Source organism: Mastomys coucha, unplaced genomic scaffold (assembly GCF_008632895.1).
Source record: "Mastomys coucha isolate ucsf_1 unplaced genomic scaffold, UCSF_Mcou_1 pScaffold16, whole genome shotgun sequence".
In the NCBI taxonomy this organism is placed as follows: domain Eukaryota; kingdom Metazoa; phylum Chordata; class Mammalia; order Rodentia; family Muridae; genus Mastomys; species Mastomys coucha.
The window spans coordinates 46,136,117-46,163,965 of NW_022196898.1; the positions used below are offsets into that span (position 1 = coordinate 46,136,117).

Consider the following 27,849-nt stretch of genomic DNA (forward strand, 5'->3'; position numbering starts at 1 on the left):
TTAAAGGCGTGCGCCACCACCGCCCGGTGCTCCTTGCTTTTATATGTGATGAACGTTGTACTCGTGCTTTAAATATTAACAATACCAGCTATTTTGAATGAACAAAAACAGTATCTTAAGTAAAAAAAAAGATATTTGGTTAAAAACCATTTGATAAGGTAAATTTTAAAAACTGGGAATGTTCCCTTAAATGATCATCTCTAGTATTTGAAAATATGACAATACATATTTTTCTTAACATAAAATTGCTATACCTATATTCCAAGAGACAATTTAATTGTAAGTTGTATTTCCCCCAAAGAAATGATTTTTAGTTTCCACTTTAAACATCCTCCTAAGAGAGTGTCTACCTTGCTTTCTCTGCAGTAGGCACTTCTTTAGAACCCCGAACACCCTCAGCTACCCTAGTCTGTGACAGCCATGTCGGTAAGTGCAAATTTTACAAAGATTTCTAAAACTGTTACTAGAGCTGTTAAAAATCTCTACCTTCGCCGGGCGGTGGTGGCGCCCGCCTTTAATCCCAGCACTTGGGAGGCAGAGGCAGGCGGATTTCTGAGTTCGAGGCCAGCCTGGTCTCCAGAGTGAGTTCCAGGACAGCCAGGGCTATACAGAGAAACCCTGTCTCGAAAAAACCAAAAAAAAAAAAAAATCTCTACCTTCTTATTCCATACACTCAGCCAATGGATGAAACATGAAAGCCGCTGGTCATGTCAGATCTGTAATAAATAATTTACATCACAGACTGAATTAACAAAGTGGGCTAAAGCCAGCTCTTTACTCTGTCTGCTGATGGATAGATCTCTAGGTCACCACATACTGACAGCAATAAGCATATTTCTTTTTTTTTTTTTAAAAAAAATTTATTTATTTATTTTATATATATGAGTACACTGTAGCTGTACAGATGGTTGTGAGCCTTCATGTGGTTGTTGGGAATTGAATTTTAGGACCTCTGCTTGCTCCGGTCGACCCAACTCGCTCCAGTCAATTCCAATAAGCATATTTCTTAACATGATTTATTTAAAAAAATAGGTTGGTTTGTTGTAAAGCAAGATAACTAAATTAGGTGAGCCTTAACTGATACTGACTTTTGGAATTTCTTGGAAAACATCTACAAACTCTACTGTCAAGGCCTGTATACTCCTTGTAGACTTCAGTTGGTGGGCTATGGCCCCGGAGCTCTCTGTCTGGGTACAGACTAGATTATATTCTCAAAGCACTACAGGCAAACCCAGGTTGGAGAGACTCTCCTTCATCTAAGTCAGTGGTTCTCAACCTCCAGGTCCCAAAGCCACAGAGACTGCATAGCACATATTCATGTTACAATTCATAACATTAGCAAAATAACAGTTATGAAGTAGCAATAAATTAATTTTATGGTGGGGGGGTCACTGCAACATGAGGAACTGTATTAAAGGGTCGCAGCATTAGGAAGGTTGAGAACCACTAATCATCTCCTTCTGAAGGATCTAAAAGCTTGGACTATCACTTAATAGAATCACTTGTTGACTCTACAGATATAAAACCTACCTCTAGAATATTCTGTATAACTTTCCCAGGCTTTGAGTTTGATGACAGATTATCTGGCATCATCCTCTAATGAGGGAATGTGGATGGTTAGAGTATAGACCCTGGAATTAGCTTGTGCTAGGAGGAAGAATTGAATGCCAGAGTACAGAGCTAGGGCCAACTGAACTAGTCACATGCCAATCAGATGGTAGGCTTAGGAACAAAGTTCTTCTTTTCACAGCATCCCTGTAAATCAGTTCTGGAGACATTGAGGGTAGAGTGATTGTTATATGCCTCTCTGTGGTTTGAGGCACTTTACATGTGGTGCAGACTCTGAGACCCTGGTCCTTTTACCACGTTACACCAAAGTATATTGCACATAATAATGTAATCATATGTTACATTATTAAGAGGCAGCTATAGAATGATGGTAAGTGTAAATAAAGGGAGGCTTGATCTGACCTTAGGCTGGACCAAGTTTCTTCCTTGCCAGGGGCATCATCGATAGCCTAAATGCCCACAGAGGAAGATGGGATAGGATTCCTTCCGGGGTGAAAATGGCTTGTGTAGTCCACAGGAGAAGCTGGGGAATGTCTTCTTTCAGCAGAAAACTATCCTGGTGTCTGCCTCAGGAATGTTGTAATTATGGGAGCATTCCAGCTCCTGGGTGTTTTATGTGGAGCTGGGCACTAAACCCAGGTCCTGTGTTTGTGTAACAAGAATGTTATTGATGGAGCTATCTCCTCAGACCTATTGTTGACTAGTAAGATTGATTTTGGGTGGTAGTGCGTTATCAGATACATTTTTGCAAATATTTTCTCCAAGTCTATGCTTATCTCATTGTTTTGATATATCTGTGCCCATGTCAATATTTATATCTGAACAGTCACTGTCTGTTTTCTTCTCTGGGGGTGTGCGGGTGACAGATATAAAACTTGCTTTATCCTAGAAACAGGAGACAAAACCACGAGCCAGTCTTGGAGAAATACCTGTCTCGTGCTTATTTTTGATTCTTTAAATGACAACCTGGAAGGATTACTTAGCAATTAAGAGTACTTAGTGTGTTCTTGTAGAGGACCCAACTTCAATTCATGTTAGCTCACAGTGTGACTGCAATTTCCAGGTATACAGTACCCTATTCTGGTCTGAGAGGGTACATGCAAGTGCATGGTACACACATACACATGCAGGCAAAATGGTCAGACACAATTAAAGAAGAGGGAGAAGGAGGAGGAGGAGGAGGAGGAGGAACAAGAAGAACAAAGCCAATGGATTGTAAACAGCTGATGGATAACTATAGGACCCTTGTATTTCCATCTCCCTCCTTCCCAATAGGCACTTGGCTTTATTGATTGAGTTGGTGGTTTGTTGGTTATTTATGGTCACCACTTCCTGTGCCCTGTAATCACTTCACACTTCTTTAAGAGTGTGTGGTTGCTGCCCTGATCAATCACCGCTAACATCAACATCTGTGAAAGTTAGGCACCTCTGGCATTAGAACTTAACTCTAGACCCTTAGGAAAGGGATTTTTGTGGTTGATGATTGGACACAGGAACGTGAGAAATTAGGGAATCTATACCTTTCTAGTTGTAGTAAGGAAAACGAAACGCCTGTCAGAGAATCACTTCCCTTCACATAGACGCTCTTAACATTACACGCAGGTGCCTCTTGATGTTTGCATGCTGCCCTCCTCCTCCTTGTCCAGCATCTTCTTTACTCTCATTATTATCCTTGAAAGGTTGAATTTTGGTCTCTTCTGGTCCATTTTCAGATTTCTACTATTGTTTGTCCTATCCATCATCGGTGAGAGAGAAGCAGCTGATTGAGAGGGTTGGGGGGTACTGGGGTGCTTTCCATGAAGAGCACCAACACACTGGACCGCTTTCATTTTCCTTTCTTCTTCTTCTATTTCTATCTTCTTCTTCCTTCCTTCCTTCCTTCCTCCCTCCCTCTCTTCCTACCTCTCTCCCTTCCTTCCCCCTCCTTTCCTTTCTTCCTTCTTTCCTTCCTCCCTTCCTTCCTTCTTCCTTCTTTCCTTTCTTTCTTTTTCTCCTCCTTTGCATAGCTAGAATAGAGGAAGAATCTATGCTGGCTATCTAATATAAGCAAGAGGTGATGATTGTCGACCATGTGGTGCAGACTTCCTTTTTGAGATAATTCTGTCAGTGTTTGAAGTTAACTACCATTCTGTCATGACTGCCTCTGCAGTGAGTAGTTGAGCATGCTTGGTTCCTGGTGCTGATGGGTAATTGGATCTGGTTGAGAGTGGCAAGTTAGCTGGGCAAAGTGACACACCTTGATTTTCAGCACTTGATTTTGAGGCAGAAGTAGGCGGGTCTCTGTGAGTGTGAGGTCAGCCTGGTTTACAGAGTGATTCCAGGATAGCCAGGGCTACATACTGAGAGTCTGTCTCTAAAAACATGCAAGGAAGCAAGCAAGCAAACAAACGTGATTGTTTTGAAAAAAACAACTTGTTTTCATGATTCCATTTTACTTGATATGATCTTGGCCAGGTCTCTGGTTTTCCTCGTTTTTTTCCTTTTGAAGCGGAGGTAATGAAATGATTATATAGAATTTTATGTTTCAAGAAACATTTGAGAAATCATGTGGGAGAATCACCAAAGTGAATAAATCCCAACTTTTCCCCAAAGAACTTACAGCTAGTTGAGAGGTGGCAGGGAAAGGGAGAGCCAGCAGGTAGGTATGAATCATTATCTATTTATTATATGGACACATTCACATATATTTGTTTTGTTTTGTAGTGACACTGAGGATCAACTTCCTCCCCCCAGGTGTTCTTTACTTGGTAGGCAAGTGTTCTACCACTGAACTATGTTCCTAGTCAGTTATAAATATGTCCATAGTTATGAATGAATTAATGAATGTTAGGCAGAATAAGATGAAGGAAGGCACCTCAGAAAGCTGGGTTACTCTGTGAAGTTAGCATAATATAGAAATTAGCAGCCATGCTGGTCTAAGAAACATTAAACATGTTTTTCCTCATTTGTAAGTGGTGACACATTATTAAATATGTGAGGTCTTATCTAAGTGGGTTTGGTTACAGAAATAATAAAGTATTCCCTAAATAAAGCCAAATTCAGTCATAATGAAATAAAAATAAATGAGATAATTCTGTGTGAACCATTAACAGTAATTCTATAGGTTAAATTTCTTCCCCCTATTTTATAAATAAAACAAATGGAGGCTCAGAGAGCTCCAGCAGGGCTGGTTGGGGATGTGGCTCAGTGGTAGAAAACTTGCCTACCAACCTGCCCCAGGTTAATGTTAGAGACTAGGTTCCCACAATCAGTCTGGCTTCAGAGGGCTGAGCTCTGACAGATACGTGTGGGAAGGAAACAGGACATCTCTTGTGTGTTCTGGAAAGGATGGCATGAGCCAGCACAGTAAGTACCTTTCATGGGATTCTAGGCATGAGGTAGAGGCTTGATCTCAATCACTGAGCACTTAGAGTCTGTCTCTGCTAGTGCCATTTAGGGGTTCCTGAACAGAAGAACAAACTGCGGCAAGTGTATTTTAGGATTGATTCTACAGTGACTTGTGTGCATATCTAGTGTGTGTCCAGTGCAGTGATGGTGGCACCAGAAAATAAAATTGCTGCCATGTGCCAAGCCAGCTCACACCTGAACATCCAGGCTCCCGAGGAAGAAGAGTGTGTGGTGGGGGATGCTAGCTGTGACCCTGTCTCTTGATAATGTTCCTTCATTTCCCAGTGAGTGGTCGGTCTGCAAGGTTTGTTTTTGTAAAGAAAACGAACGATGCTTTGGGAAGAAGTGCAGTGAAGTTTGATGACTTGCTTTAGGCCAAGGATACTGCAGGGTTAAGGAGCAGCGAAGCCTCTTTTAATGAGAAATGTTCATAGTTTGAATGGAAATAGCAATTAAAATTTTTTTTTTTGATGGGGCTGTGTGTGTAGTTTAGTGTCGGGGTCCTTGACTAGCGTAGAGGAAGCCCTAGGTTCAATCACCAGTATCGAGAGGGATAAAGATAACTGAAGATGGCATAGCCAGAACTGTCTACACATCTATGGTCTCTGGGGTCATCTTCCAACCCCCACTTTTCTTTCATACAATTACACAGAAGACCTAGGGTTATTCAGTGTTGACCATAATATTTCTTTAAGTCAAAGTTAATTCAAACAACTTAAAAGTCACCGAGATGTTTTGTTTCTTGAGTGAAAACTATAGACAATCCAAAGCCTGGGTTTTTGGAGTCTGTCTTAGAGAATCAGATGAAACCTTTAAGGTTATCTTTTAGTTTTGAAGAGGCAAGTTAATCCTAATGGTAACAGGAATATAACAAAAGAAGTTGGCTGAAGTCTGGAAGAGAACATGAAATAGGAAGAAGGAAGGTGTTGCCCACAAAGCGTGGTTACTATAGCTAGGGCATCAAACCATGAAGATGACATAGGGGGTGAGATGCACAAGAGATTGTAAAGGGACCAGGTGACTCTGGATGCCTAAGTGCTTTGCCTACCCACTACCTTTGTGTGTTCAAACAAAGAACTTATATATTTGTTAGGCCTCATTTTCCTCCCTGGGAAATAATGTTTCTCTGTCTCTCTGTCTCTGTCTCTCTTAAGCATATAAAATGTGGCAGACTTTCTCATTATCAATGAGTATAGTCTCTTTCAGCAAAATGTCACTGTAGTCACCGGCCTTTGTCACCCAGCTTACTTCTTTGGAGCCTCCCAGATAGGGAGAGTGACACTCTTAAGACAGAAGCAAAGAGACACCGTGAATCTGAATCTGAGGAATTGCTCATTGTAGATAAGATGACCCGCATTCTTGATCTAGACACATCGCATCTTCTAGCTTATGGTCTCATGTCTTGGAGGGTTTTGTGTCATTCTTATGAACCCCTTCTAGGGGCTGGAGAGACTGTTCAGTTAAGAGTTCTTTACGGAGCCGGGCTGTGGTGGCGCACGCCTTTAATCCCAGCACTTGGGAGGCAGAGGCAGGTGGATTTCTGAGTTCGAGGCCAGCCTGGTCTACAGAGTGAGTTCCAGGACAGCCAAGGCTACACAGAGAAACCCTGTCTCGAAAAAAACAAACAAACCAACAAAAACAAACAAACAAAAGAGCTCTTACGGTTCTTGCAGAAGACCTGAGTTGGGCTCCCATGTTAGCATTGGTGACTTCCAGCTGCCTGTAACTCCAGCTTTAGGAAATCCACCTCCTTTCTCTGGATTCTGTGGGCACCTGTACATGCCTCTCTCTCTCACACCCACACCCCCCCCACACCCACACCCACACCTATACACACACATATACATAATTAAAGAATAATAAAAATAAACATTAAAGCAAGACTCTCCCTCTTGGCCAGGGATTCCAGGATCTTGTCTGCAGGTAGATGATTTTAGGAATGGGTTGGTGACTTTGGCAAGACTTTAAATCTTTTCCCTAAGACAGGGATGGAGAGTACCTAACAAAGGATTCATGGGCTGGGCAGATTATGAGTTGACTGATGCGATTTGACTCATTGTCCTATCAAGCAGCTAACAAAAGCTACAAATCCCAGGGGCAAATATGTAAATTAGGTGTATCCTAGAGAGGTAGTGCGTTAGGGACTCAGGGAACAGCTCTCTTCTCCAAGGGGGCACCCGTTACACCACAGAATAGGAAGTGAAAAGCAGGCACATTCGTGTGCTGAAAGGCACAGATTGCTCGTGTGGTTAGCCAAGTACACTGGTTACCTTGGGTCGTGGAGCAAGGGTGATTGGAGCAAATGTTGGTATGGCAGGGATTTAGGCTCCTGCTGGTCATTCGGATATGTGTTTGTGGACAGTGTTTGGGTTCTTTACGCTTCCTTGACCCTTTCTCTAGTCCAGTTGAAGCTGCTGGCACGTTTGTCTGTTACCGCCTGGATTTAGATTAGCTGTTATTATCTCCCACCAAATAACTAGGCAAACATAATGCTAAAATTGTTCCCCCTCTTCTCCAAACCGTCATGGCCCATTTCTGAAATATTTTAACGATAAGATGCTTTCCGATGGTTCTTGCGTCCTTTCTACCCCTCGTCTTCCATGTTTCCTGAGCCTTGGAGGCTGGGGCTTGACATGCTTAGCATTATAATCTATTGAGTCTCTGTGTTAACAACTGCCCACTGCAGGGAGAAGCTTCTCTGGTGAAGGTTGACAGCAGCACTGACCTATGGGTAAGAGCGGGTTTTCTATCTAACAAATACACACTCAGGTAGAGTGGAATAATGAGCTTCGATCTACAACATTTTAGCAGCGGCTCATATATGGCCTTTCCTGTTTCATCTGTACCCATCTAAGCCTCTCTTCATTGGAACTGTGTTGAAGCAAATTCCAGACATTATCCTCTCATCTCTAAAATATTTCATATATTGACGATAAAAGACTCCGTGAACTTATCCAAATACCAGCATCATAAAGATGAACAATTCTTGATATCAGATAGCTAATCAGAATTTGACAATTACTTAATTGTCTCATAATTTGCTTTGGCTTTGGTTTTGGAGGGCTCCAAGCTGTATAGCTCAGGCTGCATTGGATTTTTTTTTTTTTTTTTTTTTTTTTTTTTTTTTTTTTTTTTTTTGAGACAGGGCTTCTCTGTGTAGCCCTGGCTGTCCTGGAACTCACTCTGTAGACCAGGCTGGCCTCGAACTCAGAAATCCACCTGCTTCTGCCTCCCAAATGCTGGGATTAAAGGCATGCACCACCACTGCCTGGCTGGCTTTGGATTTTTAATGCCTATCTGTGTACCTTACCCAACTGCTTAGAACTTGCTTTTGTAGTACGCTAATTTGAGTTGGAGTTCTGTAAGGACGTATGTTGAGGTTGGTTGATTTATTACTTATGTTCTGACCTTTGGACTTCCCTCCGTTCCTTTTTCTTTTCTTTCTTTTTCTTTTTTTCCTGCTGTTTTTGTCATTGTTCCCTTGGTAAACAAACTGGAGAGCATGTGTCTTATTTAGTTTCTTATGATCTGGGTTTTGTGTATCCTGTTATTTTTAAAGAAGTAAGAGTGAGTTATGTTTTTAAAAGTGTTTTCAAGTGTATGCAAGTGTTTTGCTTTGTTTTACTTTAAATCAATCTAGCTGCAGAGTTTTGAGACTCGATGAGGCAGGAACACTTAGCTATCAGGTAGTTTTGCAGTTTCCCCTGCTTCCCACTCGTTGGACCCCACCCTGGCTGGTTACACACAGAGGTGTCACTTATCCAGCTGAGATACTCCGAGCGGAACATGCCAGCCATTCCTCATCAGTAACACCAGGCAGTTATTTTGGGCAGAGAAAGGAATGGCGGTTTTTCCTGTTGAATCTACGTGGGAAGCTGGGTGACAGAGTGTCTGCTTTCAACTCTTTGGCTCACACTCCCCTCTTCTTCTTCTTCGCTCTGAAGAACATTTCTTTCAGGGCTACTCATTTCAGCAGAAACAGGATCACAGAATCATTTAGATTTGGAAAGATCACTTGCCCCACCCAGAAACCTTAATACAGACCACCACCCCCCCCTTCCCATCAGTACGTCCAGAACAAGGCTGTTTATGAGCACGGCTCATCAGACACACCCCCCCTGCATTCCGAATCTCTTCTTCCTTAAGCAAGATCAGTTATTAACTGTGTCTCTTTCTGCTGTGTATATCCTACTTGTGTCTAGAAAGCTTCTCCCCACCCCCCACTTTGAGAATGTTTGTTAGTTTTGTAACAGAGTCTTGCTCCTTGGACCTGGCTAGCCTGGCACTCACTATGTAGCCCAAGCTGGCCATATTTTTCTACTGAGCCTCTGTCATGTTGTACTTCCAGGCCTGTCTGGGGATCTTCAAGGCCAACCTGAGTCTTCCTCCTCATCCTCTTTATCACATGACCCAGAAACCGTGTCCAAGAAATCCATTGTGATTTTCATGAAAAACAACAACAACAACAACAACAATGTTTTTAGGGGTAAATTTGAAGTGTGAAGGGATTGTTTGAGATTGCTTTTTAGCCAGGGTGTGTGTATGGTAGTTAACTTTTTGTGTCAGTTTGCCTGGGCCATAAGGCAGCAAGATACATTATCAAACATTTATGGGTATTTTTCTGAGATTGTTTTTTTAGGGGCTGTTGAGATGTCTCATGGGTAAAGGTGCTTGCTGCCAAATGTGTGTGTGTGTGTGTGTGTGTGTGTGTGATACAGAAAGAACAAACAAATACATACAATTTATAAGGTTTTTTTTTTTTTAAGGCTATCCTACAAAGCTTCCTCATGACATCTGCAATCATATGTGCCATTGTACTTTGCTTGCAGTCAGTCCATGAAGGCGGGTTTGGGTGTGGTTAACATCTAAACCAGTGGACTTTGAGTAAAGCAGAGGAGCATCTACCCTGTGGGTGTGTTTCCTCCTGTCAGTTAAAAGCCTAACTGGATCAAAAGTCTGATCTTCCTGAGCAAGAAGCAGAGTGCCATCGCATTGCTTTTGGTGTCTGCTCTCCAGGGTAGAGTTTGAAACTGTCAGCCTCCAGAACTGCCTAAGCTAACTCTTTATCATAAGTCTCTTTCTAAATATACATACATCCTACGGGTTCTGTTGCCTTTGGAAAAACCCTGACTAATATAGCGTGGGATTTAGGAGGACCAGGCTATGTCATAGATTAATCTCAACTCTCCTTTTTAGCAAGATGTGGTGGGAGTGTGTCTTGCTATGTCCACTGGCTTTAAAATCTCAATCCCCCGGCTCCCCACGGCAAGATCCTAGGTGTGTGCTGCCACAACTGGCCCTGGTTGTTTGTTTTTAAGTGGTATTTTATATTATAGGGATGTAAAGATTGTTGTAGGGACCAATCAGAAGACTGAGATTTGGGACCTACCTCTTCTAACATTCTGCCTGTTTATCTCTAGCCCCCGTCAATTGCTCTCTCTCAGCCTCTACTTGTTCTCATAAAAGTTCAAGAGATTTTCAAGGTCCCTGAATCTGTGAAATACATTGAACAGAGAAGCTAGCTGCTGAGCAGGCATAAGGATAGCCTAGGGTTTCTGTTATGAAATAAGAAATGATAAAACTCAAAAAGCAGATAGTAAAATGCCAGTCTTCAGGGGAGAAAAATTATAAATGCGAGGTATTCTTGTACTTCAGCTAGATGACTCTAATCAGAAAAACAGAACACATGGGCGGCTGGGTGTCTACATGAGCATCTTGACCTTTTATGCCTGTTTCATCTTGGGTCAGGGTCTCACTCTGTAGTCCAGGCTGGCCTCCTGCCTCAGCCTTCCAAATGCTGGAGTTATGGTATGCTTGTCTAGCTTCTCATTTGAAGGCAGAGAATCTAATTTTCACTAAGGATCTGTCTCTGTATCTCACTAAATCTTATTCTGTCTACAAGGAGTTGCATAGTGGTCACACGGTGGAGGCTTGGCAGGTGTGACAGGTTACATAATCTGAGGGGTCCTGTCTGAGATAATGGACAGGAAATACCTGGTCCCAAGGACATTGTGCTCTTTTCTGTGTCTGTCTGTCTGTCTGGTGTGTGTGTGTGTGTGTGTGCTCGTTCATGTACATTCGTGAGAACGTGTGTCTAGAGACTGAATTCAGGACCTCCCGCTGGCAATGCTGTCTTTGGGCTCCCCTCTCCAGGTGAAAGGGCAGTAACTACAGATCAGAAACCAGATTATTCTGGCTTCTCCTGTCTGGAGAGTGGCAGTGTCTTAATCACAGGCGTGTTTTACTGTTCTTTGTCTGGGATTCAGGTCCACTTTGCTCAGCAGTCTGTCACTCGGGACTCTGGCATTGAGGGTTGGATAGTCTGTGAAAGCCAGCCAAGGTGAGGGTCCATTGGCCTCTTTGGATGTGACACATGGGAAGAGAGTGGTGAAGCTGTTGTTTCTTATCCACCAGAGACATCACCTGTCCAGTAAAGTGTCTGACTTATTGCCCTATGAACTGGCCAGTAAGGATGCAGGACTCTGAGATCATCCCCCCTCAAGAAGCAATTTGACTGTTAACTCTTTTACTTGGTTGCTGATGAAGATGGACAAATGATTAACCCTTGCAGTCCCCAGTTGGATCTCCCTGCCTGTCCTGAATACAGCCTTTTGGATAGCTGCCTGGAGTTGTTTTTACCAATTTCTTCCCAATTGGGTATCGTTGCTTGGACTCTTGTATGCAAACTATCCCTGGGGAGAGAGTGGTGGGCCAGGGCCATGGGAAGCAGCAGGAGGAAGCTTCTAGATGCTGCTGCTGGATTTCTGGCTTACTCTTGAGGAGGTAAGGAAGGGGCCCCCAAGATGAGTAGGAGACAGGAAGGGCGCTTCAGTCTGGAGGCTGCTGAATGGAGCCACTCTTGGACTTCTGCCCAGAGAGCACTTCCTTTTCCTGACAAGATGGCTCTGCTGGCCTGGCCACCTGCCACCTGGCAGTGGCCTTAGCACATGACTCCTGTCCACCCAAGGTCTGAGGGAGTGGGCAGGAGGTTCCAGGTTTAGCTTGCCTCTTCTGAGTTGCAAGGTTTTCTTGCCAGGTGCCCCCATTTGCTATGATACAGGCGAGTCTTAAATCTGCCTAGGGGATGGACCACATGCCCAGAGTTTGGTTTTGGTTTTTGTTTTTTTTTTTTGTTTGTTTTTCCTAATACAGGGTTTCTTGGTGTAGCCCTGGCTGTCTTGGGACTCACTCTGTAGACCAGGCTAGTCTTGAGCTCACAGAGATCCTCTTGCCTCTGCCTCCCCAGTGCTGGGACTAAAGGCATGCACCACCACTGCCTCATGGTATTCTTAACACATATAATGAGCAACCCACTTTCCTGATAGTTGTAGGATCAATGGAGAAGGACTGGACCAACAGCGCAGTAAGCTGCATAGGTCCAATCAAATGAGACACTGCCTCCCAGCCTGGGACTATCACAGCTGGTCTCTGATCTCCACGGGATGGGAGCTGTCCCACAGCAACAGGGCAGTGGGGTGTCCCTGATGCCACTGGAGGGTGAGAGTTGCTAGTGCTTTGTCACTTGGTGCTATTGCTGGCCTTCATTTCTCTCTGTAAAATCCAGGGAGGCGGGAGGGTGGTGTGGGCTTGACTACCCATCCATAGAAAGTTAGATCTGATCTATGAAGGGGTGGGACCCTGATCAAAGGAATAGTTTGCAGGTAGCTCTAGAGGGGGCTAAATATGTCAGTAAACCCAGGTCAAAGTCTGATTTCCAGGTCCTCTGGCTTCCTCTCCCTTCTGCTCCAGTCTTCTCCTCCTCTTCCTTTCTTATAGAGGTACTTCGTGGGCAGGGATACACCCCAGTTGACTGAACTGTCAAAGCTTGCGAAGCATACCTGATCTCCTGGGTTTGGGTCTCAGTGCTGCAGAAGCCCAGCAGATAGGACCTTTAATCTCAGGACCAGAAACTCAGGATTATTTTTGACTATGTATGGAGCTTAAGGTCAGCCTCAGACATAGACCATGTTGTTAACATATAACAACAACAACAACAACAACAACAACAACAACAAAAACCCCAAAGCTACTAGATCACATTTCCCCCACTCTGTAGCCGTATCTTTCAGGTGCACTGACTGGGAGTTTCAGATATCTTTTAGATGAGTTAAGCTCTTGAGCATTTTCCTACTTACTTTAAAGATATTAACACTTTAAAAAGCTGGGACCATAGAGGAGGAACAAAGGACATGAAAATATACAAATTTTAGAAATGTGGATTTAAATAGTGTTAGAGAGGTGCCCAGCTCTGTCTTTAAGAGAAAGGCCGTGTGAAGGTGGTGGTGGGTTGACAAGGTGGCAATGGTAAAACTGACTTAGTGCCTCTATTACCCAACTAACCTGATTGTCAAGGACTCGGGCACATTCAATCTCTTTTAAAATTATTTATTTTTATTGCATATATGGTTGTGGTAGACCCCCTAGAAATGGAGTTACAGACAACAGTGAGCTGCCATGTGTGTGCTGGGAATTGAACCTGGGTCTTCTGGAAGAGCAGCCAGCGCTCTTAACTGCTGAGCCATCTCTCCACCTGCCCTCTACCTGCCCTCCACCTGCCCTCCACCTGTCCTCCACCTGCCCTCCACCTGCCCTCCACCTGCCCTCCACCTGCCCTCCACCTGCCCTCCACCTGCCCTGCATCTGCCCTCCACCTGCCCTCAACCTGCATTCCACCTCCCACATTCAAAATTTTAGAAGCAGGGATCAGACATAGAGCAAAGTGGTGGTGCTGGCTGCACCTGGGACTCTGTCCCATCAGCACTTGCTGCTCCTTCGCTTCTGTGAGCCCCAAGAACTAGATGTGGAGTTAATTTTCCCTGCTGGACCACTACCTTTTCCCCTATTAACCCTTCTCTCTGTTCTTCCTGGGGGAATGTGCTCCTTTAGCAACAGTGAGTGAATGGGGCGTGATGCCCACTCCTCCGGTTAGCTTTAGACCCAAGTTCTGTGCTTAAGATGGATATTTTAGCAACTACCAACTGTTCACCCTATATCCAGCTCCTTTCAGCAACCACCCACAACTTGATTCTTGTCTTCACATGCTGAGTTGTTTATTAACAGCAGTAAGGCTGAGGGAAGTTCTGCCTGAAGCTGGAAACATAATGAATTCCCAGAGCACGTAGATATGGACAGTGACTTTAGTTTTCTGTGCAATTGTTTAAGTCAAGTACCTGGAACTTCATAATAAAGTGATTAATTATACGCTGTATCTAATGTGTCATCAGCTTTAACAAATGGTAATTTATCAGGCTCTTAGAATGACCCTGCAAGTAGGAGGGAGCATCCTTGTTTTTACGGACACAGAATTAGAACCTCCTCCAAGTCATGCGGCTCACATAAAGTCAGGTAGCTGGTTGAGAACAGACAGTTCAAGCATGGGTCAGTCTGGCTATAAAGTGATCAATCTGCCCTGATGCCTACTCATTATCCAACCCTGGCTGAGCACTCCCCTCCCTCCGGAAAAATGTTGCTACTTTTTGAGAATGAGTAGGAAAGGTGGAACAATGGCTGAGTGTCTGTCGGCTGACACCTGCAGTTACCCCTGTAGTGAGTTGATAGCACATCTGAAAGTTAAGTCCTCAGGAGTGACAAAACCCCAGCTGCTTTGCTTGTGGTTTTTGTTGCTTCTAGAATAACCTCAGGTTTTTCATGAACGTATTTAATCATACTAAAAATAAAGGCCGGGTTAAAAAATATTACATGTTTACAGTCGGACATGCAAATGCATACAAAAATGGCGAAGACCTCCCAAAGAACCAGCAACTGTCTGAGAAGAAGGGCTAGATCTTGGTCCACTTTGTATGTGCAGGGTCTTGCAGAACAAATCAATTCTGTTCTCGTTTCTGGATTGTGAAGTTGGACATAGTCTATATCATTGGGTTTTGGTGAGATAAGCATTAACAGCCTGAAGCCTCCAAGAAGTGACCCAGAGATGGTTAATATTTTAATGATGAGCTCCTGACCTTCCTTTCTGAGCCTGTGTATACATGTGTTAACCTACATGCTACTGTGTCTGTATTAATGAAAATACAATATTTTAAAAGCCAGCTGTAGCTTTTTATTAAGTAACGTATCTTGAACATCTATCCTTACCTCTAAATAGCTTCCATCATTGCCTGATAGCTGCTTACAATCCAGGATGGGATGATGTGAGTGGGATTGAGTCTGTGTCATGGCAGGTCTGTGTGTGTTTGGGGGGCTCGGGGGAAGGAGCAGGTATAGACTTCAAGTCTCCTGTGAACATAAGGCATTTTAAAACAAATCCGTTAACATTCTCAATTTGGATGATAGGGGCTCTTCTCCTTTCCAGCTCCTCCTTAATCCTCCCTCCCCTTGTGGTGAGGATGAAGAAGGATTCCTTTTGGAGCTCAGAGCCCCCCCCCCCCATAATTCAGTGTGGCAGTCCTGTGAATTCAGATGCCAGCTTCAGTAGGGGAGCTCAGACCATAGCTCTCTTTGAAGTTAGAGAAACAGAACTCCTGCATTTGGTCTGATCTCTGGCTGCACGGGAAGTCACCAACCAGAGCGTCTTCTGCTTCTTGCTCTCCAAGAAGCTGTCATTTAAAGGTCTCAGCGGTAGAGCTGTGCTCCTTTCTTGCCAGGTTGGACCACCATGCTTCACCCTTCAGGGAGATGGGTGTTGACTTTGCTGGTTTAGTTTTAGGATACACCCCTTTTCTCTTACTGCAGTCAGCCAGTCAGAAACCTCTCTTAAACCCTTCCCCCACTAGCACACCAATAAGCCATATTTGCAAACCTCTTCTTGCATGAGCCCCATCCCCCACCACCACCTTCAGGTGCGCTGTATTACAGTGCAGATGCAAAGAATGTATCTGACTGTTGAGTCTAACCACCAGAAGGCAAAAGAGTGATGCACAATGTGTCTGGGGGGCAGAAGTCTCATGTGGAATTCACCTCTGAGAAGTTCCACCACTAATATCCCTTTCTTCCTTTGAAATTTGGCATGGTGGACAGTCCATCTTCCAAAGGAACCCACCTGCCCTGCATGATGCTTTTGATGTACTAAGTTCAGACGCAACAGCTTCCCAAGGGCATTTAAGGGAAGGGCTCCGTCTTTACACTCAAAGGAGTGAGTATATCATCACCATGCAGAAAGATCGGAGACACTGTTGGGGTGGTGGGTCTGCTCAGATCGTAGAGCAGCCGCTGTATCTTCGAGAGGTGTGCATAGAGGAACACTGCAGAAATTTACCGCAGGGAAGCTCAGAGCACCAACCACTCTCTGATGTTTTTCCGAGTGCTTTTTAGTTTCCTTCTGATGCCCTTCCCGTGAGAAAGGTTAAGTAGCACTACCCTCTTTCCGTTGATGAGACTGAACCATTGAGAGGCTAGTTGGCTTCCCTTGGGCCTGCCTGACCCTGGGGAGGGATCTTCTCAATGCATAACTCCTGCTTTTCACGACAAGGAAGGCCTGGGCAGAGGATGGAAAGATCCTTGCCAAGGATGGGACATCCTTGTTCACTATACTTTTCTTTGCTCTTTATATTTTAGCATTTTCTGATTTTGAGACAGGTCCTCTGACTCACTGTTTGAGATTCTGATCCTCCTGCCTCCACCTCCTGAGTGCTGGGGATCACAGTTACACATGAGTACATCTGGTTCTGTGCAGTGCCTGGGACTCAACTCAGGGTTTGCATACTGGGCAAGTACCCTATCAAGATGTACCTGCGCTGCCTCTCCAGTCATTGCTGCCTTCTCTTCTTCCCATGCAAGGGAGCAAGTCTACAGCTTTATTCTTGCAGTCCTCTCAGGGATTGCATAGACAGTGGTGTCCTTCAAACCAAAGACCAAGATCCTTGACCTGGATGTGCCTTTCCTTCCTTGAGCCAAGCTGCAAGCATGACGGATGGCAGCAACTAATTATTTTTGGCTCAGTTTCCCAGTGTTTACAGGGCATGCTTTGCACTTCAGATGCAAACCGGACATCCACAGAGGGCTTCAGAATCTGATGGTGTTGTTTTTTTTTTTTTTTTTTTTTTTTTTTTTTGTGGGTGGATTACCAGTAGTCCCTGATACATGTTCCTTTTCAAGTTCATCTCTAACTGACATACCACACTGAATACATTTCAGACTGTGTATGTGGCTTGTAACACAGCAGGCCCTAGCATCTGCCTCTTGCTTCCAGCAAGCCTGCCACAATTTCAATCATCTTTGTTTTCTTCTTCTAAAGATACATCAGAGCCTTGCCACAAAGCCAGGCCGAATGTGCCTTGGAAGACCGGAGTCTTAGATAAGAAGTTGCCATATTGATGTTTGTTATTCTCGACTGCAGAGCGTACTTTCCCTGACTCCACAAAGGGTCTCCGCTAATTAGCTAAATACTTGTAAGAATGTTTCAGACTTCAGGAGGGCAGGCTTCCCAAGATGGAGGACGCAAAGGATAGCAAAAGTGGCTTCCTGTCTACACTAGAAGTTTCATGGGCTAGAGTGAATTGTTATTAGGACTTTTCTTCTTTCTTTCTTACTTTTTTAGCCTTAAGGTTTTTTTTTTTCATCTATTGAAGAGGTTTTTTCCTCTTCTGGGGACAGTGTTTAGAGGTATGCAGAGTGGTCTAGGGTTTAACATGTCATGATAGTCTTTTCAACTCCCAAGCCACTGGCAAGAGAATTGCTGGTGTTTTATACCAAGAAGGTTGAAAGTTCAAACCCCATATTCAGTGTGTGGCTAGGTGGACATGACCTGTGTAGTTCCATGTGTGCTAAATGTGTCCATGGCAAACACAGAGTCAGAAAGATAAATAAACAGGAAATGTTTTTAAATAATTGGGAGAAAACTGTCACAGTCCTAGAATCTTAGCTACTCAGGAGACGGATGCAGAAGACAGAAAGTTCAAGATCTATCTGGGCTACAGAATGAGTTCAAGGCCAGCTTGGGTAACTTAGCAAGACCTTGTTCCAAAATAATAACTAAGTAGCTGGAGATAATAACTCAGCAGTAGAGTGCTTTTGGTCCTAGGTTCAATCCCCCTGTACTGGATTAAAGTAGAAATGAAAGGAACAAACAAAACCAATGTTTACATCAATGTTAAGTCATAAATGTACACTTATGTGTACTTTTTATTTCCTTATTTACTTCATAGATTGAACTGATCTAGTTTTGGTCCCATGAGTGTTGGCATGTGGTCTCAGGATGTGACCATTGTTCCTCCCCTACCCAAATGTCCTACTTTACACAGTTGTTTATCTGAGGCGTGCGTGTGATAGTGAGTTGACTTGCTGTTGGATGGGGAAATCAGGACCACATATAATAAAAGCTTGCATCCAGGTTTATAGACTAACCTTTCTTTCTCTGTGTTTTGTCTGAGCAGAGACTTGTTTACCTCCTCTGCCCTTCGCTTGCTGGATGGAACAGGAAGATAATCAGGGTGTGTGTGAAAACCAGACTTCTGAAGACAGAGGCATGGGATCTGACCTTGAGAACTCTGAGGACCGTGAAGGGGACCCAGAAGAAAGAGGAATGGGCTCTAATCCACGGGACACGGAAGAGGGAGGCCACTTGGAGCAGGACGTGGACTCCAACCCACAGGATGATGATCTAAGAGGAGACTCACAAGAGAAGGACATAGTGTCCACCGTTTGTTCAGGTGAGAAGATTGAGTATCCTCTGAGGTAGCAGAACTCACATTTATATTGGATTCCATCTGCATACCACCAGGGCCAGCATCCTAGGGACCTAGGGGTGGGCCCTCTAGAGGCCATTGAGCAGGACTCTCAACTGACTTGGCTCTCCTAAAGTTGGTGCTGTGAGTATTCATTCCTTTAATACCATTCACCATGGAGGCCACACTGGTAAGTATGAGTAAAGGGCCACTCATGGGTGCTGCTCCTTGCTTCACATGATCACTCATGACCACACTACAGTGGAAGAACAGGCAGTATGAGGGCCTGTCTCACAGGTATGGGGGGAGTAACATGCATTGGATTTAAACAGTGACTTAGGACCCCAGAGAGATGGCTCAGTGTGTAAGAGTGCCTACTACTCTTGCAGAAGACCTGAGTTCGGTTCTAAGCACCCATGTCATCCTGCTCATAATTACCTGGAATCAGTTCCAGGGGATCTAATGTCCTCATCTCTGCAGGTACCTGCATGTGCTTGGCACACACAAACTCACATTCATACATAATAGATGAATATAAATATAGATATATTTAATTTAAGAGTGACTTAGCACAGTGCTGGGTGAAGTACATTGATATTTCTAGTTAAATCATCATTTCCTTCTCTAGAAGCAAATTTGGTGGTGAAGTGATCTGTGTTTATGAGGCTGATTACCCAAGTGCCCAAGTTCCTGGTTTCCACCCTTCCATTTCTGACTTGGAAGCAAATTCTGGGTCTCTAGCTACTTCCTTGTTTCTGTCACAGTCACTTCTTAGTCCTTCCATGTTTATTCTCCTACCCTTATGACCTCTTCCCCCACCAAACAAAAGATAGAGAAAAGAAGAGGAGGTCCATTTTATAGGTTCTGGGCACCAAAATTAGATCATAGTGCATGTACATAAGTGTAGCCCAGTGGTTCTCAACCTGTGGGTCCAGATCCCTTTGGGGGTGTCTAATGACCCTCTCACAGGGATTAGCCTGAGACCCTTGGAAAACACAGATATTTACATTACAATTCATAACAGTAGCAGAATTACAGTTATGAAGTAGCAAGGGAAATAATTTTAGGGTTGGAGGTCACACAACATGAACTATATTAAAGCGTTGCAGTATCAGGAAGGTTGAGAACCAGTGCTGTAGAGACCAGTTCTAATTTTTTTTCTTTTTTCTTTTTTTTTTTTTTTTTTTTAAGACTTGACTGCTTTTGGAGCACAAACTTTGTAGATGACAACACAGTGTTGCAGTGTCAAAGGTTGGACGTGCTCTTAAGTTATTCTCAGACTGACCAAATGGTTTTGATTTTTTGTTTTAGGATCTGCCCGGGACCTGATGACCTGCTGGTCTCTTACTTTTCGTGACTAACATGACTTGCGTTTTGAGGCGCTAACTCTAGAAACTATGGTTGAGAAAATAAATCAAACCCTGCCCCCGCCCTGACTCTTTTTTTCCTTCTGGAGACATACTCCTGTCTGGTATAAACCTGGCCATTGTCAGGCTTCAGGCTACTCAGCTGAGCAGAGCCTAGGGTATCTAGTAGGCGGGGTCTGCCAGAAGAGTTGGTAGTGGGGTAGAGTGCACTGTCCTTTAGTCTGTAAAGGAGGAAACTGGTAGGGAAAAGGCTGGAGTAAAAGGTTGGTGAGGTAAGGAGGCTGGGGGAGGGGCGTTACTGCTTTGGCTCACACGCCTCGTAGGACTGTTCCCCGAGCATAACCTTTGCACATCAGGCCTAGTTGACCCCACTGCTAACTTGTCTGTTGCAGAGGGGCTGCTGAGTGAGGAAGGAGTTATCCTCCGTGAGGGAGAGGACGACCAGCCTGGTGTGGCTGACATGGCGCTGTTCCCAGGACTGTCAGAATCCGATAGCATATCCCGGAGTCCGCGAGGAGAGGAAGACGAGGAGGAGCAGGAGGAAGACGAAGAAGAGGAAAGCGCTGGGGAGAACCGCTTGATAGAGGAGGAAGAGCCATTGCCTACTCCGGTGCTTCCCTGGAGGCGTCACCTCTCCCTGGGCGGTCGACACCGGGGTGGCAAGCCTGCTCACCGCCGCTTCCACCGGCTCCATCACCCCATGGCCATGGACTTCGGGGAACTCGACAGCCTGATGGCCAGCATCATGGACGCGCCCACCATCTGCCCAGACTGTGGGGAGAGCTTTAGCCCGGGCGCCGCATTCCTGCAGCACCAGCGCATCCACCGACTGGCGGAGGCGGCGGCTGTGGCCAGCCTGGAGCCCTTCCGTCTGGCTGGCGACTGCGGAGGAGTGGTGGGAAGGATGGGCGTGGGCGTGGCCGGCGGCTTCGGGGCGGGGCCCACGCTGGCCCGGCCCCCTCGCGAGAAGCCCTTCCGCTGCGGGGAGTGTGGCAAAGGCTTCAGCCGCAACACCTACCTGACCAACCACCTGCGGCTGCACACGGGCGAGCGGCCCAACCTGTGCGCTGACTGCGGCAAGAGCTTCAGCTGGCGCGCCGACCTGCTCAAGCACCGGCGCCTGCACACGGGCGAGAAGCCCTACCCGTGCCCGGAGTGCGGCGAAGCCTTCAGCCTCAGCTCTCACTTGCTCAGCCACCGGCGTGCGCATGCGGCGGCGGGCTTGGCGGGCCCGGCGGGCTCAGCGGGCTCGGCGGTGGCGCTGCGGCCCTTCGCGTGCGGGGAGTGCGGCAAGGGTTTCGTGCGCCGCTCGCATCTGGCCAACCACCAGCGCATCCACACCGGCGAGAAGCCACATGGCTGCGGCGAGTGCGGCAAGCGCTTCAGCTGGCGCTCGGACCTGGTGAAGCACCAGCGGGTGCACACGGGCGAGAAGCCCTACATGTGCTCCGAGTGCGGCGAGACCTTCAGCGTGAGCTCGCACCTCTTCACGCACAAGCGCACGCACTCGGGCGAGCGGCCCTACGTGTGCCGCGAGTGTGGCAAGGGCTTCGGCCGCAACTCGCACCTCGTCAACCACTTGCGCGTGCACACCGGCGAGAAGCCCTTCGGCTGCGGCCAGTGCGAGAAGCGCTTCAGCGACTTCTCCACGCTCACGCAGCACCAGCGCACGCACACCGGCGAGAAGCCCTACACCTGCCTCGAGTGCGGCAAGAGCTTCATCCAGAGCTCCCACCTCATCCGCCACCGGCGCATCCACACCGGCAACAAGCCTCACAAGTGCGCGGGCTGCGGCAAGGGCTTCCGCTACAAGACGCACCTTGCGCAGCACCAGAAGTTGCACTTGTGTTAAGGGCCGGGCATCCGAACGGGGCGGCGGTGGGAGCCTTCTGGCTGCTGATCTGTAGATGTTGGGGAAGGGGGAGGAGGGACAGCCTGAAAGTATCTGGGGGAGACTTTCGGTGTCGTCCCCCCTCATCCCCAAGGGGACGGTTAACAAGAGTTGTTATTTCGAGGTGCCTATCTCCACCATCGAAGTAACTCTTAGAAGATGTGCTTGACTTGATAGCTTACTTAAATACACAGTGCAAAGAGTGAAGAGCTTGGGTGAGCAGACGTTTGGAGGACCCCGAGGAAGGGCGTTTGGGGCTGTGTAAAGAGGTTTGGGTTGCCGCGCGTTTGTGAGAACTGGGATAGGTGATTTGTTTAGAGTTATAGGGGTACAGCATAACGCGGGTAGAAATAAGGCTGCCACACTTCCGGGGTGTCGTAAGCCTGTGTTTGGCCTCTAGTACGACCCTTCTCATCCCTATAGAAGAGGTTGCTTAGTGTCCACTTCCCTCTCTAAGAGCCCCAGCTGCTATTTTGAGACATCCAGGGGAAATCGAGTAGAAAAACTGCACAGTTACTTCAAAGGAAAAGCTTTGAGTTTAGAAAGTCACATAAATTGGTTCTCAGATCTCTTAGGAAACCCTGCATCTGTTTCTTCGCTAATTCTCGAAACTGCTCAAGCTTCCTGTAGGGTCAGGGGTGCCTAGGGATGATCCCAACGGCTATGTAAGTCAGGACCTGCCTGCCAGGTCTCAGTTCAAAGTGGAGAGTAGGTTTCAGGAGAACAGTAGACTGTCAACAGCTGCCTCAGAAACTGTTACAAAAGCCAACCAGCTAGCTCAGTTTTGCTGGCTTTGTGTAGAATAGGAAAGCTGAGTGCACAGGATGGGATGCCTTCATTTACATGTGTGTGCCCTGACCCCAGGAACCCCCAGCTTATGCACAAATTAAGGAGAGATGTGATCCGAACAGTTTTGTCCCTTCTCCCCTTTTTACTCCCATATATAAGAGGCACGGATGTACGCATGGAGGGCACAGTCAGAGAGGTGGAAATGCAAAGTTGCCCAATAGCACAAACAGTGAATGTTTTCCAGTTATATGTGATGCCAAAATAGCACTTTTGTATTTAACAGAGTGCTTCATGCTTTTAAAGGACTGTTAGTGGTTCTCACATGCCTGTGAGGTAAAGCAGTATTGCAAACTGTGATTTGGGGGAAAGTCTGGGGTAGGAGTGTGGTAACAGCCTTTGAGAGAAAGGCTGAGGACCACGCATGGTGGAGCCTGACCTTTTGAGTTCTCAAGCTCGGTTGCTAGGATGACTGATGTGCTCTCATTTATATAATAAAGCAAGAAGACTGAGCATCCTTGCACTTGATAGAAAAATTAAAGCCTAGAAGGACCAAAGGTGTCCTTATTGACAAAGCTGGCCTTTGTCTCCTGATTCCAGTGTTCTCACTATCTTCTATTTCTAGTAGAGAGCTGTAGTCGAATGACTTGTATAGATTTTGGTTACCTACTCTGAAAATCCCTCTCCTAGATTAGCCTTTAGAGGTCAGTGTTGTGGCAGGCAGTAAAGTTTTCTTCACTAACATTTATTACCCTAGATTATTCATGGGAATCTCCAACTGTTGGACACAGTTGAAAGCGAGGTGGGGAAACTATACAATTGTTTTTACAGTTTTAGCCAAGTTTCTGTGAATGCTAGAGATTTATACTTGATCATTTGTATTTTCTTAATGAGCTTCTCTGGGGACTCTAGGGAAGCATTTTTCTTTTTTCATTTTAAGAACACTAAAAAAGAAATCTGGAGAACATCCAGACTTTTGTATATTACCTGCTGACCTTGTCCACTTAATCTGTTTACTGTTGTTCAAGCTGAAAATGGATACACTAGGACTAGTTTTGAAAACCACTAATTCTCTTCCAGTTTTCTTTAGAGAAGACTCACACATGCAGTCTGTGCCCCCTATTTATTCTGACTCTTGGTGTCTAGATGCCCAGTGTATGACACCCACTTAAAATAACACAGCCAATTTGTAGGCAATCTTTATTTTCTCTCTCTCCCTCCCTGACACCTTCCCCTTCTCTCTAAGGTTTCTTTACATAGCCCTGGCTGTCCTGGAACTCACTATGTAGAGCAGGCTGGCCTTGAACTCACAGAGCTCCACCTGCGTCTGCATCCGGAATGCTGGGATTACAGGCAACCCCAACACAACTAGCTTTTTTTTTTTTCTTTTTTAAATGCACATCTACCTCTGCCCTGTTTTAAGTTCTCTCAAGTGTGTGCCAATGAAATCTAATCCACATTTTGATTCTTCATATATTTTATAACCAATTTATGTTTTTTTTTTGTTTTGTTTTGGCCTTTTGCCTCCTTACTACACACAGCATAGCCATTATCAAGTGTTTTACGGAACAGCAGCTGTAGAGAGTGGGTTTGGTGGGTTTTGGATAGCCAAGATGGTGTGAAGTAATGGCAGTAGAAACCTGTGGACTTCTCTGTCTTGTTCTCTCTATTGCCGTGGATAAGAAATTCAGCTACTGTGTTATTCCTTATCTGAGCCAAACCCCTCAGGAGACGAAACTGTCCAGCCACCAATGAGTACTCAAATGGTGTATTTAAAATGTGATTCTATTCTCTTCTTCAGGGAACATGACTGCATTACATGAAATTCCGTGTGCCCAGGTGGTTAGTTCTTGTCTTCTGTCTTAGAAGACTAGCATTTCTTCAGGATATTCTTGTGACTGTGGTTCATGCTTGAAATGTTAAAGATTCCTTGATCCAACTCATTATTGAGTTGGAGGCATTTGTACTATTTATTTCCTGGGGAAGTTTGGTCAAAAGCCAGCTTCATTTGCTGTCTTTAATAAGCAAAACTTGAAGAAGTTTATGAGCTTAAATGATTTAGTTCTGAGGCAGAAGGAGAAGGTGAGCAGTTAATCCTTTGAGCCACGTGGTCTCTTTTACAGTCTAGAGACTGTACATATATGTGAAAATTAAAAAAAATTATATATATATATATATATAAACCAATGTTCATAGACAATCTGAACTGTGTTTCTGATGTTTGTGCACACTTTTCATTTTAGCGATATTTTACATCTGTTTGTTAAAGTAGTAAGTGATTTAATGATCCCAAGAGTACCAGATTCTGTGAGTGTACTTGTATATGTGAGAACTGCCCTGTTTTCAGGTTGTTTTATTTAATGGTGGTTCCTTGGACAGCATCCTGTCATCTAGCAACCAATATGAGCTATTTGTCATTAAATTCCTACCAGTCTTTTATCATATCATCCTTCTTTATTATGTGTCATACATTTGACTCTCTGTAAGTGAGATTTTACTGGAATGCAGTTTCACCTATATTGTTCACAGAAACTGACTGTGGAGACTTTCATGCACAGCTGCATAATTGTGACAGAAATCACAAGGGCCATAATCCTAAAATATTTACTATCTTTTAAAAGTACAGTCTAGTGGGGGTGTAGTGGGCATGCTACAAGGGGCTGCTATGGGATGAAGACTAGTGTGAGGCTAGCCTGGTCTATGGAGTAAGACACTGATTCAAAATCACTGATTCTCTCAATCTGTATATGTATGTATGCACACATGCATGTCCTACCTTGCTTTCTGTGGTTGTGATAAAACCCCATGGCCAAACAGAACTTTGGGAGGGAAGGATTTACATGACTTCCTTGTTTTAATCATAGCTCCTCATGAAAGGAAATCAGGGTGAGAACCTAGAGGTGGGAACTGAAAGCAGATGCCCACCATGGAGGAGTGTTGGTTACCTGCTTGCTCCCTGGGGCTTGCTCTGAGTGTCTTTATAACTCAGAACACCTGCCTTAGGATGACACCATCCTAGCTGGTCTCTTACCCATCTGTCTGAGTCAGGGTTTCTATTCCTGCACAAACATCATGACCAACAAGCAAGTTGGGAAGGAAAGGGTCTACTCAGCTTACTTCCACATTGCTGTTGATGACCAGAGGAAGTCAGGACTGGAACCTAAGCAGATCAGGAAGCAGGAGCTGATGCAGAGGCCATGGGGAGATGTTTCTTGCCGGCTTCCTTCTCCTGGCTTGCTCAGCCTGCTCTCTCATAGAACCCAAGACTTCCAGCCCAGGGATGGCACCACCCACAAGGGGCCCTACCCCCTTTATCACTAACTGAGAAAATGCCCCACAGCTGGATCTCATGGAGACACTTCCCTAACTGAAGCTCCCTTCTCTGTGATAACTCCAGCCTGTGTCAAGTTGGCACATAAAACCAGACAGTACACCAGCAAATCCTTTATCAAAAAACTAACAGACTTGCCCACTGGACAATCTTGTACAGGCATTTTCTCAGTCAAAGTTCCCTCTTCCCAGGTAACTACCTTGTTTCAAATAGAAAAAAGCTAACGAGAACAACTGATCTCTTGTTCTTGACACAGAGATGCATTGAAAACATTTAAAACAGTTTATTCTGTTTCCAAGAGTGTATTAACATCACAGTATAAAACAGTATAATTTTAAAGACTAAGTAATTCAAACATTTTGAAAATGTCCATCATCTTAAAATCTCCAGAGCCTCTCAACTGTGGTCTCCTGAAAGATGAAAAAACAAAACAAAACAAAACAAAAAACCAAAAACAAAAAACAAGGTACACTCATTTTTTTCAAGCGGGAAGGCTCAGGGCATGTTTTCAATTAGATCAAGGCAAACTCAAATCCCACCAGTATTGGATGCCTGGAGCTCATTCATGATGTGATCTCCCGATGGCTTCAGCTTATGCACACTTGCATTTGCTGAAGTTGCTGACTCCTGCATTAGGACACTAGGTAGATCTCCGGTCACCCTGGGACTGGTTCATGGCTGAGGTTTAGATAGTTTGCACATACTTAGCAGTGATTCCATGCAGCACATCGAGGCTGAGATGCCTTTGGACTACTGGCAATGTTTTCACGTTCAGCACTGGTCTCCATCCCCAAAGAACTGTCTTCGCTCTTACCAGTGTGGGTATGGTAGTGGGAGGGGTTTGAGGAAAGGTTCAAGAAAACACTAGTTACTGAGAAGGGAAGAGACTATAATATGCACCCCTGAATGTCATAACAAAGTTTCCTTTGCCTTAGTTGACAATAATGTGTATTAATGATGGCTGGGAACACCCAAGGGAACTCACCAGCCAGACTAAACTTTTGCTGAAATGTCCTAGCTGGTCTGGTCCTAGCCACATGAAATCACCAACTCAGTTCCCAAGGAAGAGATCTTCAAGGCAGAAGTAGAATTATGAGAATTTATCACCTTATCTTCTTATATTCATAGTCACCTTGTTTGGACAACCCAGAGGCCTTTCCCTACTCAGCAGGGCCATGGAAAGCCAAAGAGGAAACAGAGAGCCTGTGTTTGTCACCAAGCCTGACTCAGCTTGAAACATTAACCAGAGCAGCTGCTGATCCCAGGAGCAGCTCAAGAAAATGAAATCAAACCCACAGAGGGCTTTAGCATAGATAATCCTAGTAAAGGATGACCTTGAATGACCTTGAACTACTAATCCTTCTGGCCTCTAGCTCCCAAGTGCTGGGATTAGAGCAATTGTATTATCACACAGTGATAGTACTATCAGCCCTGGTTTTAAATGGTGCTGGTGATCAAGCCTAAGGCTTCAAATAGGCTAAGCTAGCACTGTACCAACTGAGCCTCTTAGTGGAGGGCAGGCAGCAAGACTAGTTAGGTGTGGTGGCATATACTTGTCATCTCAGCACTTGGGAGGATCATGAATTTGAGGTCGACCTCAATACCAGTTTGGATACTGAAAAACAAACCCAGTAAATTGTTTTGGTTTTCCCTGGGGTCAGGTAGGAGTTGTTCAGTGCTGATGGGGCAGCCTCTGAATAGTCTAGACCTACTTTGTCTGCACACTATGGAATTCTCCAGTTTGATGAGTTGAGCCTAAGCATGCTTTTAACCATATAGAGATTTTTGTGATTTCATTATCTAAATCTGGATATCAGTTTATTGGGGTGAGCAGGGTAGGCTTTTGCCGGCAAGTAGCAGGTGTCTTGAGCAAGACTTCTTTGACATTGCTAAGAATCT

The 27,849-nt window shown here is 45.0% G+C and overlaps 1 protein-coding gene across 2 annotated transcripts in view; it reads left to right on the top strand.

Moving 5' to 3' along the window:
- The window catches only part of Znf697 (zinc finger protein 697), a 33,521-nt gene extending 8,455 nt beyond the window's left edge, over nt 1–25,066 (top strand). For both annotated transcript variants that reach the window (XM_031374962.1, XM_031374961.1), the window contains exons 2-3: nt 18,285–18,560; nt 20,335–25,066. In XM_031374962.1, the coding sequence (XP_031230822.1) occupies nt 18,320–18,560; nt 20,335–21,794 (1,701 nt within the window). In that variant the 5' untranslated portion in view covers nt 18,285–18,319 and the 3' untranslated portion in view covers nt 21,795–25,066. The remainder of the gene's footprint in view (nt 1–18,284; nt 18,561–20,334) is intronic.
- The last annotated feature ends 2,783 nt before the right edge of the window (nt 25,067–27,849 follow it).